Source organism: Protopterus annectens, chromosome 9.part0 (genome assembly GCF_019279795.1).
Source record: "Protopterus annectens isolate FY-2018-M chromosome 9.part0, PAN1.0, whole genome shotgun sequence".
Taxonomy (NCBI): Eukaryota; Metazoa; Chordata; order Ceratodontiformes; family Protopteridae; genus Protopterus; species Protopterus annectens.
The window spans coordinates 1,278,177,850-1,278,195,045 of record NC_056743.1 but is presented as its reverse complement, the minus strand read 5'-3'; the positions used below and the strand labels follow the sequence as shown (position 1 = coordinate 1,278,195,045).

The 17,196-nt window shown below is 43.2% G+C and overlaps 1 protein-coding gene across 1 annotated transcript in view; it reads right to left on the bottom strand.

Moving 5' to 3' along the window:
- NCAPH (non-SMC condensin I complex subunit H) overlaps positions 1 to 17,196 on the bottom strand; it is a gene marked incomplete in the record, with an annotated part of 906,630 nt that overhangs the window by 446,852 nt on the left and 442,582 nt on the right. The window contains 1 exon segment of the mRNA XM_044084212.1: positions 4,867 to 4,971. Coding sequence (XP_043940147.1) covers positions 4,867 to 4,971 — 105 coding nt within the window.

The following is a 17,196-nucleotide window of genomic DNA, read 5'->3' as shown; positions in this document are numbered from 1 at the left end:
ATGGTGGAAGTTAAAAAAGGGTGATTGTGAAGTGGAGTTTAGGGAAGAGTTAAGACTGGCACTGGGAGGCAGTGGAGTGTTACCGAATAGCTGGGTAACTACAGCAGAACTAGTAAGGGAGACTGTTAGAAAGGTGCTTGGTGTGACATCTGGACAGAGGAAGGAGGACAAGGAGACCTGGTGGTGGAATGAGGAAGTACAGGAGAGTATACAGAGGAAGAGGCTGGCGAAGAAGAAGTGGGATTGTCAAAGAGATGAAGAAAGTAGACATGAGTATAAGGAGATGAGGCACATGGCAAAGAGAGGTGGTGAAAGCCAAGGATAAGGCATATGGAGAGTTGTATGAGAGACTGGACACTAAAGAGGGAGAAAAGGACCTGTACCGATTGGCTAGACAGAGGGACAGAGCTGGCAAAGATGTGCAGCAAGTAAGGGTGATAAAGGATAGTGAGGGAAAGGTACTCAAGAGAGGAGAGTGTGTTGAGTAGATGGAAAGAGTATTTTGAGAGGATGATGAATGAGAGAGAGAGAAGGTTGGATGATGTGGGGATAGTGAATCAGGAAGTGAAACAGATTAGCAAGGAGGAAGTAAGGACAGCTATGAAGAGGATGAAGAATGGAAAGGCTGTTGGCCCAGATGACATCCCAATGGAAGCATGGAGGTTGCTTAGGAGAAATGGCAGTGGAATTTTTAACTAGATTGTTTAATGAAATTTTGGAAAGTCAGAGAATGCCTGAGGAGTGGAGAAAAAGAGTTTTGGTACCTATCTTTAAGAATAACGGTGATGTGCAGAGCTGCAGTAACTACAGAGGGATAAAATTGGTCCGTCACAGCTTGAAGTTATGGGAGAGAGTAGTAGAAGCTAGGTCAAGAAGGGAGGTGATGATTAGTGATCAGCAGTATGGTTTCATGCCAGGAAAGAGCACTACAGATGTGATGTTTGCTCTGAGAGTGTTATTGGAGAAATACAGAGAAGGTCAGAAGTTGCATTGTGTCTTTGTAGACTTGGAGAAAGCATATGGCAGGGTGCCTAGAGAAGAGTTGTGGTACTGTATGAGGAAGTCGGGAGTGGCAGAGAAGTATGTAAGAGTTGTACAGAATATGTACGAGGGTAGTGTGATAGTGGTAAGGACTGCAGTGGGAGTGACAGATCCGTTTAAGGTGGAGGTGGGAGTACATCAAGGACCAGCTCAGAGTCCTTTCTTATTTGCAGTGGTGATGGACAGGTTGACAGATGAGATCAGACAGGAGGCCCCGTGGACTATGATGTTTGCAGATGATATTGTGATCTGTAGTGAGTAGGAATCAGGTTGAGGAGACTCTGGAGAGGTGGAGATATGCTCTAGAGAGCAGAGGAATGAAAGTCAGCAGGGCTAAGACAGAATGTGTGTGTGTGTAAATGAGAGGGAGGGTAGAGGAATGGTGAGGATGCAGGGAGTAGAGTTGGTAAAGGTGGATGAGGTTAAGTACTTGGGATCAACAGTTCAGAGTAATGGTGAATGCGGAAGAGAGGTGAAGAAGAGAGTACAGGCAGGGTGGAATGGGTGGAGAAGAGTGTCAGGAGTCACTTGTGACAGACGGGTACCAGTAAGAGTGAAAGGGAAGGTCTGCAAGACAGTAGTGAGACCAGCTATGTTATATGGGTTGGAGACAGTGGCATTGACAAAAAGGCAGGAGTCAGAGCGGGATGTGGCAGAGTTAAAGATTTTAAGATTTGCACTCGGTGTGACTAGGATGGACAGGATTAGGAATCAGTATATTAGAGGGTCAGCTCATGTTGGACAGTTTGGAGACAAAGCAAGAGAGACGAGATTGCATTGGTTTGGACATGTGCTGAGGAGGGATGATGGGTATATTGGGAAAAAGATGCTAAGGATGGAGCTGCCAGGTAAGAAGAAAAGAGGAAGGCCTAAGATAAGGTTTATGGACGTGGTGAGAGAGGACATGCAGGTGGTTGGTGTGACAGAGCAAGATGGAGAGGATAGGAAGAAATGGAAAGAGATGATCTGCTGTGGCGACCCCTAATGGGAAAAGCCGAAAGATGATGATGATGATGGTGTGTACAGTGTGGCTTTTTTTTTTAATATTCACTATAATCCAGTAATGCAGTGGACCAGACCACCTTCTCCTTAAAGGGCAAGCCAGCAGCAGCTAGTTATTCCTAACCTTCCTGGTTGCCAACTCCAGTGCTGAGGTCACAAGCTGATTCTAAGTCATCTGGATTATAATTAAGGCTTCACACTAAGACAGGGCATGGGGCAAACCATGGACAATTACTTTTTACATCAAAATGAAAGTCACAGCCAAGATTAGGAAGTTCTATGCCCAGCATGATAAAAACAGACACTTTCCAATCTAAACAGACTGCAAATTAAATCTACTATAGTCAAATTTGAGGTAAAAATAGCTTTGTTGTTGCCCTTTGCACAAGAGGATATTTTTAACTATGTATAAAACTTAAAGCCAGCAGAGCAGCGTGTAGAACCGATTTGTATATACAGCCACCTACATGGAGCTGAAAGCTCTAGCAAGTCTACTACTCAACAAATTCAGAATTTAGGATTCAAAATCCAATTTTATTCACCCCCCCTGCTGCCCAATGTTATGCAGTGGCTAGCCAGCTGGCTCTTAGAAAGCAGCCAGGAAGTTAGGTTAGGGGACATCATTTCCACAAAGAAGCCAGTCAGTGGCAGAGTCACTCAAGGCTCTGTAGTGGGTCCGCTTCCTTTTTGGCTTCTACCTCTCCAAAGTAAAGGCCAATGTCAACGGACTTTGGCTGATAAAGCCTGTGGACTGCAAATTAGGAGCAGTCAAATACCTCCTCCATAGGCACTAAAATCTTAAAGGAAGGCCTAACAGATAAATTACTGGTGCTAAAGCCACAACTTAAAGCGCTGTACCCAGAGATGCATTATAGTACCTTTTGGGAAATTAGCCACCCTATGAAATTACCTCATTGATAACACATCCCTAAAAGTAGAGCTGGTAGTCAGGGGATTGAGGATGTATGGAGACAATAACCTAGCTTTTGACCAACATTGTGTCTATGGTATCTATGTTGCTCAGATCATAAGCAAGGCATGGCATCTACATCAAAGTCATTGTACCACTGTAGTCACCTCCCCCCCCATTATTGAGTACAATGACCCCGTCGATATTTGACTAGGCACATGAAAAAACTGGTATCAAAGAGGTTCCTCACAAAAAGAAAACAGGATGTAAACAGCGTGTCCTAAGGCAGATTGCCCAAAAAGCCCTGCCACTGTATCTCATTTCCTACAAACTGCCAAAGAAGAAATCTATGCTCGGCATAAAAGGCATCCTTGGGTCCCACTCTAATATACTCTCAGCATAACTGCAAAACAAATAATCAGAATTACTTTATCTAGGGATTTAAAACCTTTGCTTGTAACATAAATAGTACATGTGGGCACATGGGGGGAGTAGTGTCTCACGATTCTCCTTCTCTGGAACAGGCTTCCCATTCATTTGAAGCAGAGCTCTTCCCTAACACTATCCAAGAGAAAACTGGCCTATTGGATGGCAAAACGAAAATACATCCCAGGTCCAGCACCTATGCATTTAACGGACACAGGCAGCCTAGAAGTCTCACCCTAGCTTACATACATCACTTAAAATAACCTCACAGGCACAAACATGGGTGATATATAATTGTCATGCTTGGATAGGCCTAAAGGCCTCAGTGGCCACTAGTTCAGTATACATCTATGAAACTATGAGCTCTGCATTTAAGAGCTACTAAAATACATCTGTGAAGAGAAAGTGCAGCATTTCCTTAGAAACATTAGCCCCTCCACTACTTAACAGCTCTTTACAGCAAAGCATCAATAAACTACTGCAACATTTAATTCTACAAACTGCTTCAGTCTTGACATTTTTATAGGTTCATAGGTAAATGCTAGGCAACCAGTGTGTAAACTATTAAGAGCCTAGCCAATAACCAGACAGTGATCAAAGGTGAGAAAACAACATACATTAGGTCTGTGAGGTAAACACCTTAACCAAGCCTCAATCATGCCTACCTAATACACCTCCTGTCCATTCATTCATATACAAAGGCTAGAATTGCAGGAATAACTGCAGGCACAAGGGTACAGCCTTTTGTGATCTGCCATGTTAACATCATCAAAACATGTCCATACTGACATTAGTCTTCCACATCAACTTACTTCTCTGCACCCAGGATATAAAACGTATGTTCTAAGTAATACTGATACCCTGCAGCTTCCCCAAGTATTTTTTAGGAAATATTGCAATGCAGCTTAAACCACACGGTTCCTGCCACTCCTACACCACTAAACACAAGGCAATGCATGGTTGCAGAAAAACTCCCCTATACAACCACACCAACTTCAGACTGTGGACAATATACACTTTCCCTACCTTGGGAACATTCTTAAAGGCCACATTTTTTTCTAATATTTGAAAAGGCCTGCATTCAGCCAGTAGTGAATATATTCTAAATCTTTACAATGGGCACAGGTAAAGCTAACCAAACTATCCCCACAATAAAAAAGTAAAGTGAAAAAAACTAGAAAATTATTAAAGAACAACCTGCATTGGTTAAGCCTACTTAAATAGGAGAGCATCAAACATTACACTTTGGGGAGATTTCTAGCTTCTTCCCATGCTTTTCCAATCTCAGAAAAAGTTAAATTAGAAATGTGGATAAAGTGAGGATCTACCACCCCCAGCACACACAAACTTGGATAAGTCTTTAAATAAGCTACTACTGACAAAATGTCTACATTACAAATGTAAAGATGCCCTAAACCTTCCACTTCCCATGCAACTTGTTACACAAATGCCAGGATAAAAAGCATCCTAAATGAAAGGACACAAACCTGTAGAGCTGGGCAGAAGTTTGTAGTGTCATTAGGGTTGTTGTAATTGTAATCCTCAAGGACATCATCATCAGCACCAATAGTTTTGCTGGGAGATCTCTTTACCTACAGAGGATAGAAGAAAGAAATATTACGCATCTTTTAGCAAACATCCCAGAATGTGCATTTAAACCTTCCATAATGGTAGTGGACTATTGTAGTCCTTACCCTAACTGGCCCAGACTCCTGAATAGGAGCTTGTAAAATGAACCTACTTTCATTACCTCACACAGTTTCACATCTCTTTACCTCCTTACAGTAAGAAAGCATGGCAAATTACCTCAGACTCTTATAGACCAAAATAAATAAGACATCTATGCAAGGTCTTAGAATTTCCTTCACACAAAAAGGATCGCAGAATGCCCTAACACATGGAGAAAACAGCTACAACTCTTGCCATATCCGTGGCCTCCAGAAGGGATCCAACCTGAACTGTCAGGGGCTGAGGTGCCTAAGGGAAGAGATGGCTCCTATACAGATGGAGCCAATCCCAGTCCCCCGGACCCAGCACTGACACCTTGGCTCAGAGATTCGCTCTGCTGCAAGAGAACAGGAACACAGCTGATCACGGGTAACATTGGCATCGAGGAAGAGAGCTTCCCCTGCACTGAACCCAACACACGGGAGTCACGAGCCCTGCAACTCTGAAACCGAAGGCTGGATCAGAGAAGGAGTCCTGATGGTATGGCCTAGGTAAGCTCACAGATCAGATATGGGATGGAGCAGAGACTACCCCTATTTGGATCTGGGTCTTGAGGAAGTTCCTCATCACCCTGCCCATGTCTGCCTCAGACCAGCTTCTAGAGGATCTGGAAGAAGCTGGGGGTGGGGGGGGCTGGAAGTGCTTGGACTTGACTGAGTGGGCAGGAGACTTGCTCGAAGCTCTTGGTTCCCAAGCCAGTGGGGATCTGATAGTGGAGGAGGCGACAAAGATGCAACTTCCCCTGGATACGAGAATGCTGGTAAATTCAATGGGGTAGGATCCGAAGTATTCCTGGACTGGCTTTCATTTAGAGGATCGCTCTGGAAGGCAGGGCAGATCTCTCTTTTGCTTCTTTCACAGAAGTTGTTGAAGCCAAGGAAGATGTCTGAGCCTCAGGAACAGACGATGGAAGGAGACCAATCAGTATCAACTTGTTACGTCAGTCTGCTAGGGCCCGAGGATTAAAGGAAGCACAGACTACACACACTACTTTCAGATGGTCCGCACCTAAGCAATACACACACACTACGTGGGCAACCTGATTGGGGATTTTATGCTCATTAGAAGTGCAATGCTTAGAGCTGGGATAAGGTTCGTCAGACACACTATCAAACAAAGCCCATCAAAAAAAGTACAGTTGTGTACCTACCATAAATGTAGATGTTCGAGTATATTCACTGTTGCAGTCATTACAATTGGGTTATCCTGCTGGCAGGCTGTTAGAAAAATATGCATTAATGTGTGTGCTTAATGCTAATTAGAAGCTAAAACAGTTGACACATTTTTCATTCTATTTTATATACATCTTAGTTTTATATAAGACTAAGAGAAGTTTTTGAAACTGCAGTGTGCTTTCTGAAACTTGCAAGATGCCCTCTGACCTAGTAACTGCTAGCACAGCAAAATTCATGTTTATGCCTTTTGGAAATGTACTTGAAGAACAGGTGATTATCTGCTAGGTCAGGAAGTAATGAATGAGACAATGCTATATTCTATGTTATGATTTTGAACAATTAGCTCTGTTCGTGGTATGAGAACATGCACAGCTGCAGAAGGAAGAGATAAAGACAAAGAACTGTTGAAGAAATGGACTGCAATCTATACTTGCTTTGTGCTCAAATTAGCCGTAGTACCTTGAATGGTAACATTGCATATATCTAACCGGTGGTAGCCAAGGCCACGTTGTTTTTCTTAGGAAGTTTCTCACAAAAATTGATAGTACAAGCAGAAAAGTATGAAAACAACTGCTATGTAATGATTATGTTAAAACTTGTGATCTGCGTCAGCTTGGTAGGCAACGTCTTATTAGAAAATGTATAAAAATGCTGGTATTTCCTGATTCTAGTTAGACAAACTCTGTATTAGCACGTTTTTGTCTCCTTGTTGCAAGATTAAAGTGCCTTAACCTGAACCGACCGTGTATTGATAATTTTTTAAGTATATTTTTTGTTTGACAGATTGGTCCTTCGGACCGGAAATATCTCTCGCTCTAGCTCAGGTCAGATGGGCCCGGTGGCATTAAACCGTATGGGGAAGAAGCCACATCGGTTCTTCTGCTTTGAAAAGACCTCCGACTGAATTGTCATTCAAGAGAGGCTAGCCAGTTTCCGATCTGCGACTGGAAGACGAGTCAACAGTTTAGGTGGGATCAAACACGGAGGCTCAGGTAAGGAGGAATTTACCTTTTTTCTGTTTTAGATCAGGGACTTGTTACAGTATTTTGTTTTTGTCAGGGAGATCTGTAAAGTGCAGATCAGGGACAAAGAAGATTGCGGTCTTGTCATAGATCAGGGAAACAGAATAGGTAGGCAGTTAATCTAGATAAACTGTGAAGAAGTGTAAATTGTGGTACCACGTGATAGAAAGGGTTACATAACAATTTCTAACTTAGCTAAGACAACATGGGAAATAAGTGCACAAAAAGTTCCCGAGATCCGCCCTTAACCGAAGACACGAAATATATGCAATTACAGTGTGCCGACAATGTTAGATACTATACAAAGTGGGTTAATAAATACAAATTTGATGGTAATTTAGATAAACCTTCACTTATCAAACTTGACAAACAACTTAAAACAGATGCAAAAGGTCAGCTAAAAAAGCAACGTCAATTAGGAGTTCCTCAGGCACACAGATGGCTTGAGGAAGCAAACCGCAGGGAACAAAAGAATAAAAATTTAAAAGCAATGTTTTTAGAAAAAGAAGACAATAACTTGGTAATAGCAACAGCCTCTCCACCCCCTCCGCTTCCCTTACCAGAATATGAAGAGAGTGGACAAGCTGATCCACCTCCGCTATATCCAGCTGTTCCTGCAAAACCCAAACAGTTTGTCAGAGATCCTATCAAGACTAGGTCTCGAACACGCAACTTAAGAGGGGATATTGAATTGCATGAAATAAATAAAAATTCACAAGCTATGAGTGAAGAAGAGATATGTCCACTCATAGAAGTACCAAATCCACAGGCAGGACAGGACCCAACTCTTCTAGTATATAGACCATGGACACCGGAAGACATCCGGAAAGCCACAGAGGGAATTCCCCATCCGAAAGTTAATTTTAGAAAATTCTTAGAAGACTTACAGGGCATGAGGTTAAGTTACCATTTGAATGGAGAGGAAGTAGTCAGACAAATCGTGGGTCCAGATTGGCACATGATCAGTGGCAACTGGAATCCCAGTGACGCAGAATATAGGCCACTCCCACATAGTAACGCAGAACTGGATAACAGAGTGAAAGGTCTGACAGACCGAATCTCTGAGAAATGGAAGCCTAGGGCTGACTGGACTTGCATTAATCAATGCATACAACAAGAAGGTGAAACTGTTGATAGATATTATGCCAGATTATTAGAGTGTTTTAAAAACCATTGTGGAATGCAGGTACCTGAAGACCAAACACATGATTCCCCATATGAGCAGCAGCTAAAGAATGCATTTTTGAAAGGCAGTATTGCACCCATTAGCAGCTTTATTACAAAGCACATGTTAGATCATCGTACAAGTAGATTACAGACATTACTTGAATATGCAAGACATGCCGAAAGGCATTTTAATAGCGAAAAGAAAAAGAAAACTCAAGTATTTGCAGTAGAAGACCGATCAGAAGTCTTTGTAGTACAAACTGGGAAGAAGGGTAAGAAAAATGCCCAGGGAAACAAACAATCTGATAAATGATCAGAGGATTTTGAAGAGAGAAAGAAAAGGGGTGAATTTTTTAAATGCGGGGAAAAAGGGACATTTAGCAAGGGATTGCAGGCAAAATAAAAAGGTAACCACAGAAGACAAGGAATCACTGAAGAGGAATAATCACTGAAGAGGAATAATCAAGAAAAGACAAGTGCAAATGTGATAGAAGGGGTAGAGGATGTGATGGAAGAAATAGAGGATGTGCATGAAATCACAGATAATGAAGAAAATGAAATTTTAGACTTGGCATTATTGAGCCTAGAGCTCTACTTAGCAGACACAAAACCGGAAGTTACACTTCTGGTAGAGGGGAGGGAAGTTAAATTCCTCTGTGACTCAGGGGGCTTCACGGACCCTGATACATCCTTCCAAACTACCAGAAAATTCAGAATCACTTGATTACATATTAGTGAAAGCAGCTAATGGACAGCTGTATCGGGAGCCACTCTCCCACAACATAGCAATAACTGACCCTGTTTCAGGGATGACCCAGAAAAACAAAATTGTTGTTTCTGCAAAATGCCCAGTAAATCTTTTGGGCAGAGACCTAATGCAGATAATTTGGCATAGCAGTAGTTCCAACTATGTAGGGTATGGAAGCACAGCGACAAATGGATACTTTTGTAGTGCGACGGGAGGGTGAAACATTTTATTGGTACAGCCAGGACTTGGTTACGACTGGTCCAGGGGCAGTAACCGAAGAACTGATGAACGTAGCCATCAGTAAATCCCCCTCCCTTGACACTGATAAACAGCATTTGTTGCATTGCACTCTATACTACTGTAGCAAACCAGGACCTGATAAAGAATATGAGCAAGAAAGTACAGTTTTGTACCTACCATAAATGTAGATGTCCGATAGGTATGCATCTGCAGTCCTAACATATGGGTTGTCCTGCCTCAGGCAGCCCTTCGGTCGGCCGGATTCCAAAGTCTGGGTCTGGCCTCGGCTGATGTCGCACTTCACCCGACGTCATAGCTGCTGTTTATTGGGTATAAAGGCATCATCCGACGCCATTTTCCTCAGTGTTTCTTGCCCTAGATGCCAGGTGCCCTCTAGGAAGGCTAAATTTGGAAAAATGCAAATAATTCCAAATAGTAGAGCGCAAACAATATAAAAAAATATATATATACATATATACAAACAAATACACCATAATAGATTCCCCCAGCTAGCTAAAAGAGGGGTAAATACCCTAGGAATACCACAGAGGGGAAGGAGGGTGGGTAATCCTGACTGCAGATGCATACCTATCGGACATCTACATTTATGGTAGGTACAAAACTGTACTATGTCCTTCAAGGATGCATCTGCAGTCCTAACATATGGGTAGAATACCATAGCCAAACTGGGGGAGGAGGCACTAAGATAAAGATGGTGTAGTTAAGATCCCTTGCAAAACAGCAGTTGCAAAACCTGCTCGGGATCTAGAGTATAAGGGAAGATTATAATGCTTGGCAAATGTATACATGGAGCTCCAAGTAGCAGCTTCTAAAATGTCTTTGGTAGCCACTCCTCGTAGGAAAGCTGTAGTGGTGGCTGTAGCTCTTGTGGAATGAGGTCTGATATTTTCAGGAGTTGTCTTTCCATGAAAAGAGTAGCAAAATCGAATGCAATTTCCTATCCATTTTGAGATTGTCTGTTTTGAAATTGCTTTTCCTTGCATTCCTGTTGCATATGCTACCAGAAGCTGGTCAGTTTTTCTGCTGGTCTTAGTTCTGTCCAGATAGTAGCGTAATTGTCTGTGCACATCCAAGGTATGTAGCAGTCTTTCCCCCCCTGTTCTGTGGGTTGGGGAAGAATGTAGGTAAATTAATCGCTTGGTTCAATGATACTCTGGAGACCACTTTTGGCATAAAGGTAGGGTTAGTTCTCAGAGCGACTCTGTCCTGATGGAAGATAAGGAAGGGTTGTACTGCCATTAATGCCTGTAACTCAGATACCCTTCTTGCTGAAGTGATTGCTAGCAGGAAAGCAGTTTTCCAAGACAAGAACTGTAATTCTGCTGTTGCTGCTGGTTCAAAAGGGGAAGTGTTAACTTTTCCAGCACAAAGTTGAGATCCCATGTAGGTAAAGGTGGTTTCCTTGGAGGTTTTACATTTTTGATTCCTCTCAAGAACTGCCTGAGTAGAGGATGAGAGAAGACAGGAGGATCCATGTTGTATTCTGCTGAAATTGCTGATGCATGAATCTTAATGGAGGAGTAAGACAGGCCATTGTGGAACAGTTCTGCTAAATATTCCAGGATGTGTGCTATGTTTGCCAATGAGACATTTTCTCCCTTTGCTGCACTCTAAATGAGGTATCTTTTCCACTTGGCTGAATAAGTCTTCCTTGTGGAAGGTCTGCGTGCCTCCAGGATAATGTCCTTAACCCTCTGGGATAAACCTGGGTTATTTTGTTTTATGCAATATTCCAAGCAGCTAGCTGCAGTGTTTTCAAGTTTGGATGTAGGATCTTGTAGTTGTCCTGTGTTAGAAGTAAGGGACATAGAGGTAGAGGCCATGCGTGTGCCCGAGACATGCTTCTCAGTAGCGGGTACCAATGTTGCCTCGGCCAGTCTGGAGCTATCAGGATTACCCTTGGCTGATCCTCTCTGATCTTCAGTAGAACTTTGTACATCAAGGGAAGAGGTGGAAATGCATATGCTGTAAGGTTTTTCCAGCTGAAGGAAAGGGAGTCCACCCTCCAAGCAAGTGGGTGGTATGCTCTTGCGCAGAATTTCTTCAATTGGTGGTTGTGTGGGGAGGCGAACAGGTCTATCTCTGGTAGTCCCCATTTCTTTGTTATGGCTTTGAAGATATCTGGATGCACCATCCATTCATGAGCATCCGTGGTAGTTCTGCTTAAGGTGTCTGCTAGAGAATTTTCTTTTCCTGGTACAAATCTGGCCTGAAGTTGAATGTTGAGATTCAGGGCCACATTCCACAGGTCCATTGCCATCCGGCATAGAGGATATGAATGTGTACCTCCCTGTTTGTTGATGTACCACATGACTATGGTATTGTCGGTCCTTATCAGCAGATGACCCTGTTGAAGGAGTGGTCTGAATGCCTGATCGCATGTTTCACTGCCAGCATCTCCTTTAGATTTATGTGTAGATTCAGCTGGTCTTGGGTCCATAGGCCTTAAATACACTTGTCCACCATGTGTGCCCCCCATCCTAGGTCTGAGGCGTCCGTGGTGATGGTCTGGCTTGGATGAGGTTTGTGGAAGGGCAAGCCTCTGTTCCAATGACAGGCCTGAGCCCACCACAGGAATTCTTGCTTCAGGCATGGAATTATTGAAATCTGGGCTTCTAGACTGTGCTTGTGTTGAGACCATACATTCCTTAGGTACCATTGTAGATTTCTCATATGCAGCCTGGCATGTGGAACCAATATTATGCATGATGCCATGTAGCCCAGGGCTTGCAGGACTTTCCTTGCAGTAAGCCGAGTTTGTGTTGTTAATGTCATGAAGTAGGCTGGTAGTTGCTTTTGTTTTTCTTCTGTGAGAAAAGCCATCTGAGTTGATGTATCCAGTTCTGCACCCAAGAATGTTATCCTTTGGGATGGTACTAGTCTTGACTTTTGCATGTTGACTGTGTATCCCAAGGCTTGCAACAGTTGTATGACATTTTCCAAATCTTTTGTTAATTTTGCCTTGTTGCCCGCTTGTATTAGGCAGTCGTCCAGGTATGGGTAAATTTGAATTCCCTGAAGCCTGCAATGAGCAATTACTGATGCCAGGCATTTCGTGAACACTCTGGGCGCAGTAGATAAGCCAAAAGGCAATGCTGAGAATTGATAATGCTCTGATCCTGCAAGAAATCTGAGGTGTCTTCTGCAATCTGGTCGTACAGGGACGTGCAGGTATGCCTCCTTGAGATCTAGAGTCACCAGCCAAGACTCCTTGCCCAGCATGGGAAGAAGCTGCTGGAGGGTCAGCATTTTGAATTTTGGAACAATGAGGTATGTGTTCAGTGCGGACAAGTCTAGAATAGGTCTCCATTGATTTTCTTTTCTTGGTACAAGGAAAAGCCTGGAGTAAAATCCTTGGCCTTGTTCCATAGGTGGTACCTCTTCTATAGCTCTCATCCTTAGTAAGTTGTTGACTTGTCTTAGAGCGTCTGTTTTTGGCTTGGTGGTAGGTTTGGCATTCCTCTCTTTTTGGTAGAGTGTGGAAGTGAAACCTGTAGCCCTTGTCTATTGTTTGTAAAGTCCATTTGTCTCCTGTAATGTAATGCCAGTTGTCGGAAAATAAGGCTAGCTTTCCGACCAAGGGTGCTTCCAGTTGTTCCCTGGTAGGCGGAACTAGAGCCAAGTCATTGTGTCTGCCCTGTGGAAGTGGTTGTAGTTGAATCTGTGGCAGTATTTCTCTGGTTGGTAGGTTGCCACTGACGTCCCCTGTAGGCACCCCTAGATTGACCTCTGCCTCTGGGGCGTCTATTTCTGCCTCTCTGCGCTCTGGAGTTGTCTGGAAAGGACCAATTCTTCGAAGGCCAATTTCTGCTAAACCTCGGAGGTTGGACCTGTAAGAAATCCTTGACTGTTTGGACAGATTTTGCTTTTTCTTCCACCTTCTTTAGAACCTCCTGTGCAGGGGAGCCAAACAAACTGTTTCTCCATGGGAGCATCTAGGAGTTTTGACTTAACATGGTCTGGTAAGGATTGTTCTTTTAACCAGGCATGCCTTCGAATCACTGTTCCAGTCATAGCTGATCTAAAGGAAGCCTCCAGTGCATCATAGCCACATTTTAAGAAATGGATACTGACCTGCTGAGAGTTATGTACCAAATCCTGAAGGGACTTGCGATCTAAAGGTTCAGGAGAAGACAGTTTTTTGTTTATCTGGTCTAACAAAAATTCCTGGTACTGAATCATGTGAAATTGACAGTTCAAGGCCCTGGGCGAAAGAGTAGCAGAAGTATAAACCTTTTATCCCATCTCTCTAATGCTCTAGATTCCCTTTCAGAGGGAAGAGGGTTTTGGCAGAGGCAGCTGCCACCTTTAGGGCCCTGTGAAATGGTTTCAGGGTCTGCAACAGGAGCCTTATACAAATGGTAATGTGTGTCCGGGACCCTGTAATATCTGTCTGGCTTGGCAGGGGCCGGAGGAAGAGAATCAGGGCAGTACAGGCATCATTATATGCATCATCAACAACTGTTAGTACTGGCGGAATGGCTAAAGGCCTATGCTGTGGTAAGTGTAAAAGGTCCTTAGCCTTTTCCTTGAATCTGAAAAATCCTGGCCCTGCCATTGGAAGTGTTCCCTCATAGCATGCAAGGTTTCCCCAAAGGAAAATTCTTCAGGAGGAGAAGCAGAAGGAATGGAGTCTTCTGCATCAGAATCCTCATAAGGAGAATATGGGCCTTCGTGAGGGTCTGAAATGTCTGAGTCATCCGAGGAATAATCTGTAGAGACAGGTTCCGGGGTTCAGTCCTAGGCCTCTTGTCTGGAGGGGGCTGAGAGGCCCTGTCTGGGTGAGGTTGGGATCCCCTGATCAAAGAAATGAGATCCTCAGCCAGGCTGAGCATTTGGGAACTAGAGGTAGGCCTATGTGAAGGAGTTTTAGCAGGTAAGGCCTTAGAAGATTTAGCTGCTTTAGCCCTGGCAAAAGCCTTGATAGACATAGAAGCAGGGGGTCTAGCAGCCCCACGTGCAGGGGTAGATATGTCTAAAGGAATAGTGTCTGACAAATCCTGGGTGCTGCTTCTGTAGCAGTAAATTCAGTAGCAGATTCAGCCATGCTCTGTGAGGCCTCGGCTATCAGAGGCATGCTTTCGGCCGAAGGAAGAACCGGGGGCTCTGTTTCAGCCGAAACTGAGACACTCACGGTTGGCCTAACCGTGGTTTCAGCCGAAACCGCGGGCCACGAGTGTCGGTCCTTTTCCTTGCGCTTTTTAGCTAATTGAGTAGTCGGAGTCTCCGACGGCATTTTGTATGCAAAAGCGGGACCAAAAAACTCCTCTGCAAACTCCGACCGACGTCTAAGTGTCCGTCGGTTGAAGGAAGCACAGGCTAGACAAGCTGATACGTCGTGGTCTGGGCCTAAGCAAGGAAGGCAGAAGAGTGGAAATCCTTATGAGGTATTTGTTTCCCACAAGTTAAACAATTATTTACTTTGTCTGACATCGGCTGAGGCAAGAAAGAGTCCCCAACGGGGTACTTAGCTTTTTAGAAGTCTTCGGTAGTAGAAATCTCTGGATCTGACCGACCGGCACTTGCGAACAGCTTCTGCTTCGGGCACCGCGCGGCAAGAAAGACTGAGGAAAATAGCGTCGGCTGATGCCTTTATACCCAATAAACAGCAGCTATGACGTCGGGTGAAGTGCGACATCAGCCGAGGCCAGACCCAGACTTTGGAATCCGGCCGACCGAAGGGCTGCCTGAGGCAGGACAACCCATATGTTAGGACTGCAGATGCATCCTTGAAGGACATCTGTTTAGAAACCATGCTAACAGATTAGTATTACGAAATCTGTACTGGGACACAGAAGGAAAAAGTGTAGTAAGCTGTTCATTGCCCCAGGAATTCCTAGCTCTTTACAAATCTAATAGATTACCACATGTGAGTTTGACTAAAGATAAAAATGTGAAGTGGGCAATCCTAGGATAAAAAGTCACAAGGTGCGAAAAGCAGACAGAGTTAGAACTTTCCGAACAGGGAGTACAAAAGCAGAAGTTGAATTGGATAACACAGACACACCCAGCTGTACACTTGGAGGCAAGGGAGGACAGCCGAGCAGCACTCTTACTAGAAGAAGAGGAAAAAGCTTTATGAGACATGCCAGAGACTCTCTGGTCAACAGGAAAATCAGATGTAGGACTTATTCGTACAGCAGGACTAGTCACTATCATGCCAAAGTCAGCATTTAGACCTCAAAAGAGACAGTATCCCTTGAGAAAGGATGCAGAAATAGGAATCAAACCTATAACAGCAGCCTTACTTAAGGAAGGAGTATTGATAGAATCTCCTGATTCACCATGTAATACACCCTTATTTCCTGTTAGGAAAGCAAACTGAGAATGGCGTATGGTCCAAGATTTACAAGCTGTAAATGACGCAGTTATACCCAGGGCACCTACGGTGCCAGATCCACATACCTTATTAAATGATTTGAAACCTCAACAAAAGTATTTTTCTGTGGTAGATATCAGCAATGCGTTTTTCTCAATACTGATACACCCTAACAGTCAACATTGGTTTGCATTTACATTTCAGGGAAAAAGGTATATATATACGAGACTACCACAGGGATATTGTGAGAGTCCAACAATATTCGCACAGGAAATGGCAAGTAACCTGGCAGGATTTATCCCACCGAAAGGCAGCCAGATTTTACTTTATGTAGACGACATTCTGCTGGCAGCCCCCACCCAGCAAGAATGCAGAGAAGATACCATAGCATTACTACAATTTTTAGCTACTCAAGGACACAAGGTAAACAAAAACAAACGGCAACTTTGGAAAAACCAGGTCAAATACCTGGGATATGTAATATCCAAAGAGGGCAGAATATTAGATGAAGACAGAAAAACAGCAATATTACAAGCACCTAAACCAACTACCAAGAAGGAAATGATGTCTTTCCTAGGTACTACTAATTTTTGTCGGAGTTGGATTCCAAACTATGCCTTGGAATCTGCTCCACTGACCAACTTGATATTCAAAAAGCCTATGGCAGCACAAAATTTATTACAGTGGACACCAGAAGCAGAATCAACTTTCTGCAAATTGAAACAACTGATAGCATCCTCATTAGTTTTAGGATTAAAAAAAGTGTAACGAACTGCAGCAACAAAGCAAAGACTCCGTATAGGAAAACGTAAAACAAGTGTAGATAGTAGATCCAAACTGGAGTCACCACATGGAAAAGCCAAATGAGTAAAACGTCTTTTATTGTTCCATAAAAACACAAGCGCTTTCACGTAGATAAACTACGCTTCTTCAGGTGTAAATATCATGAAAAAATCAAACTTCTTTTATACACAGCCTTTTGGCGCAAAAAACAAAATACAGAACAATAATGAGTCACTGATTTAATTAGCTTCTCTTACTCTTAAGTCGGCAATAATCAAAATTTTAAAGCAAAGAAAAACATCACTAATCACCTCATGAGAAACAGACATATAAAAAGCTCATTCACTTACAATACTATAAACATTTAAAACAAAGCAGAATTGCAGTGTAAATACTAAAAGCGTATAACCGCTATAAACCTAGTTAGCGTTAAAAGCTAAACATCTGCTAACTTAAGCTGACGATGTATAAAAAAATCCTAAAAGGTTATATTGTGTCCATCTCTACAGCGCCAACCTGGTTGATGTCTAGTTATGTACTTAGAACATCTGAACCGAATAAAATTAAAGTTACTTTTGAAATAAGTGTGCTCGCTACATATAGTAATTGGTATC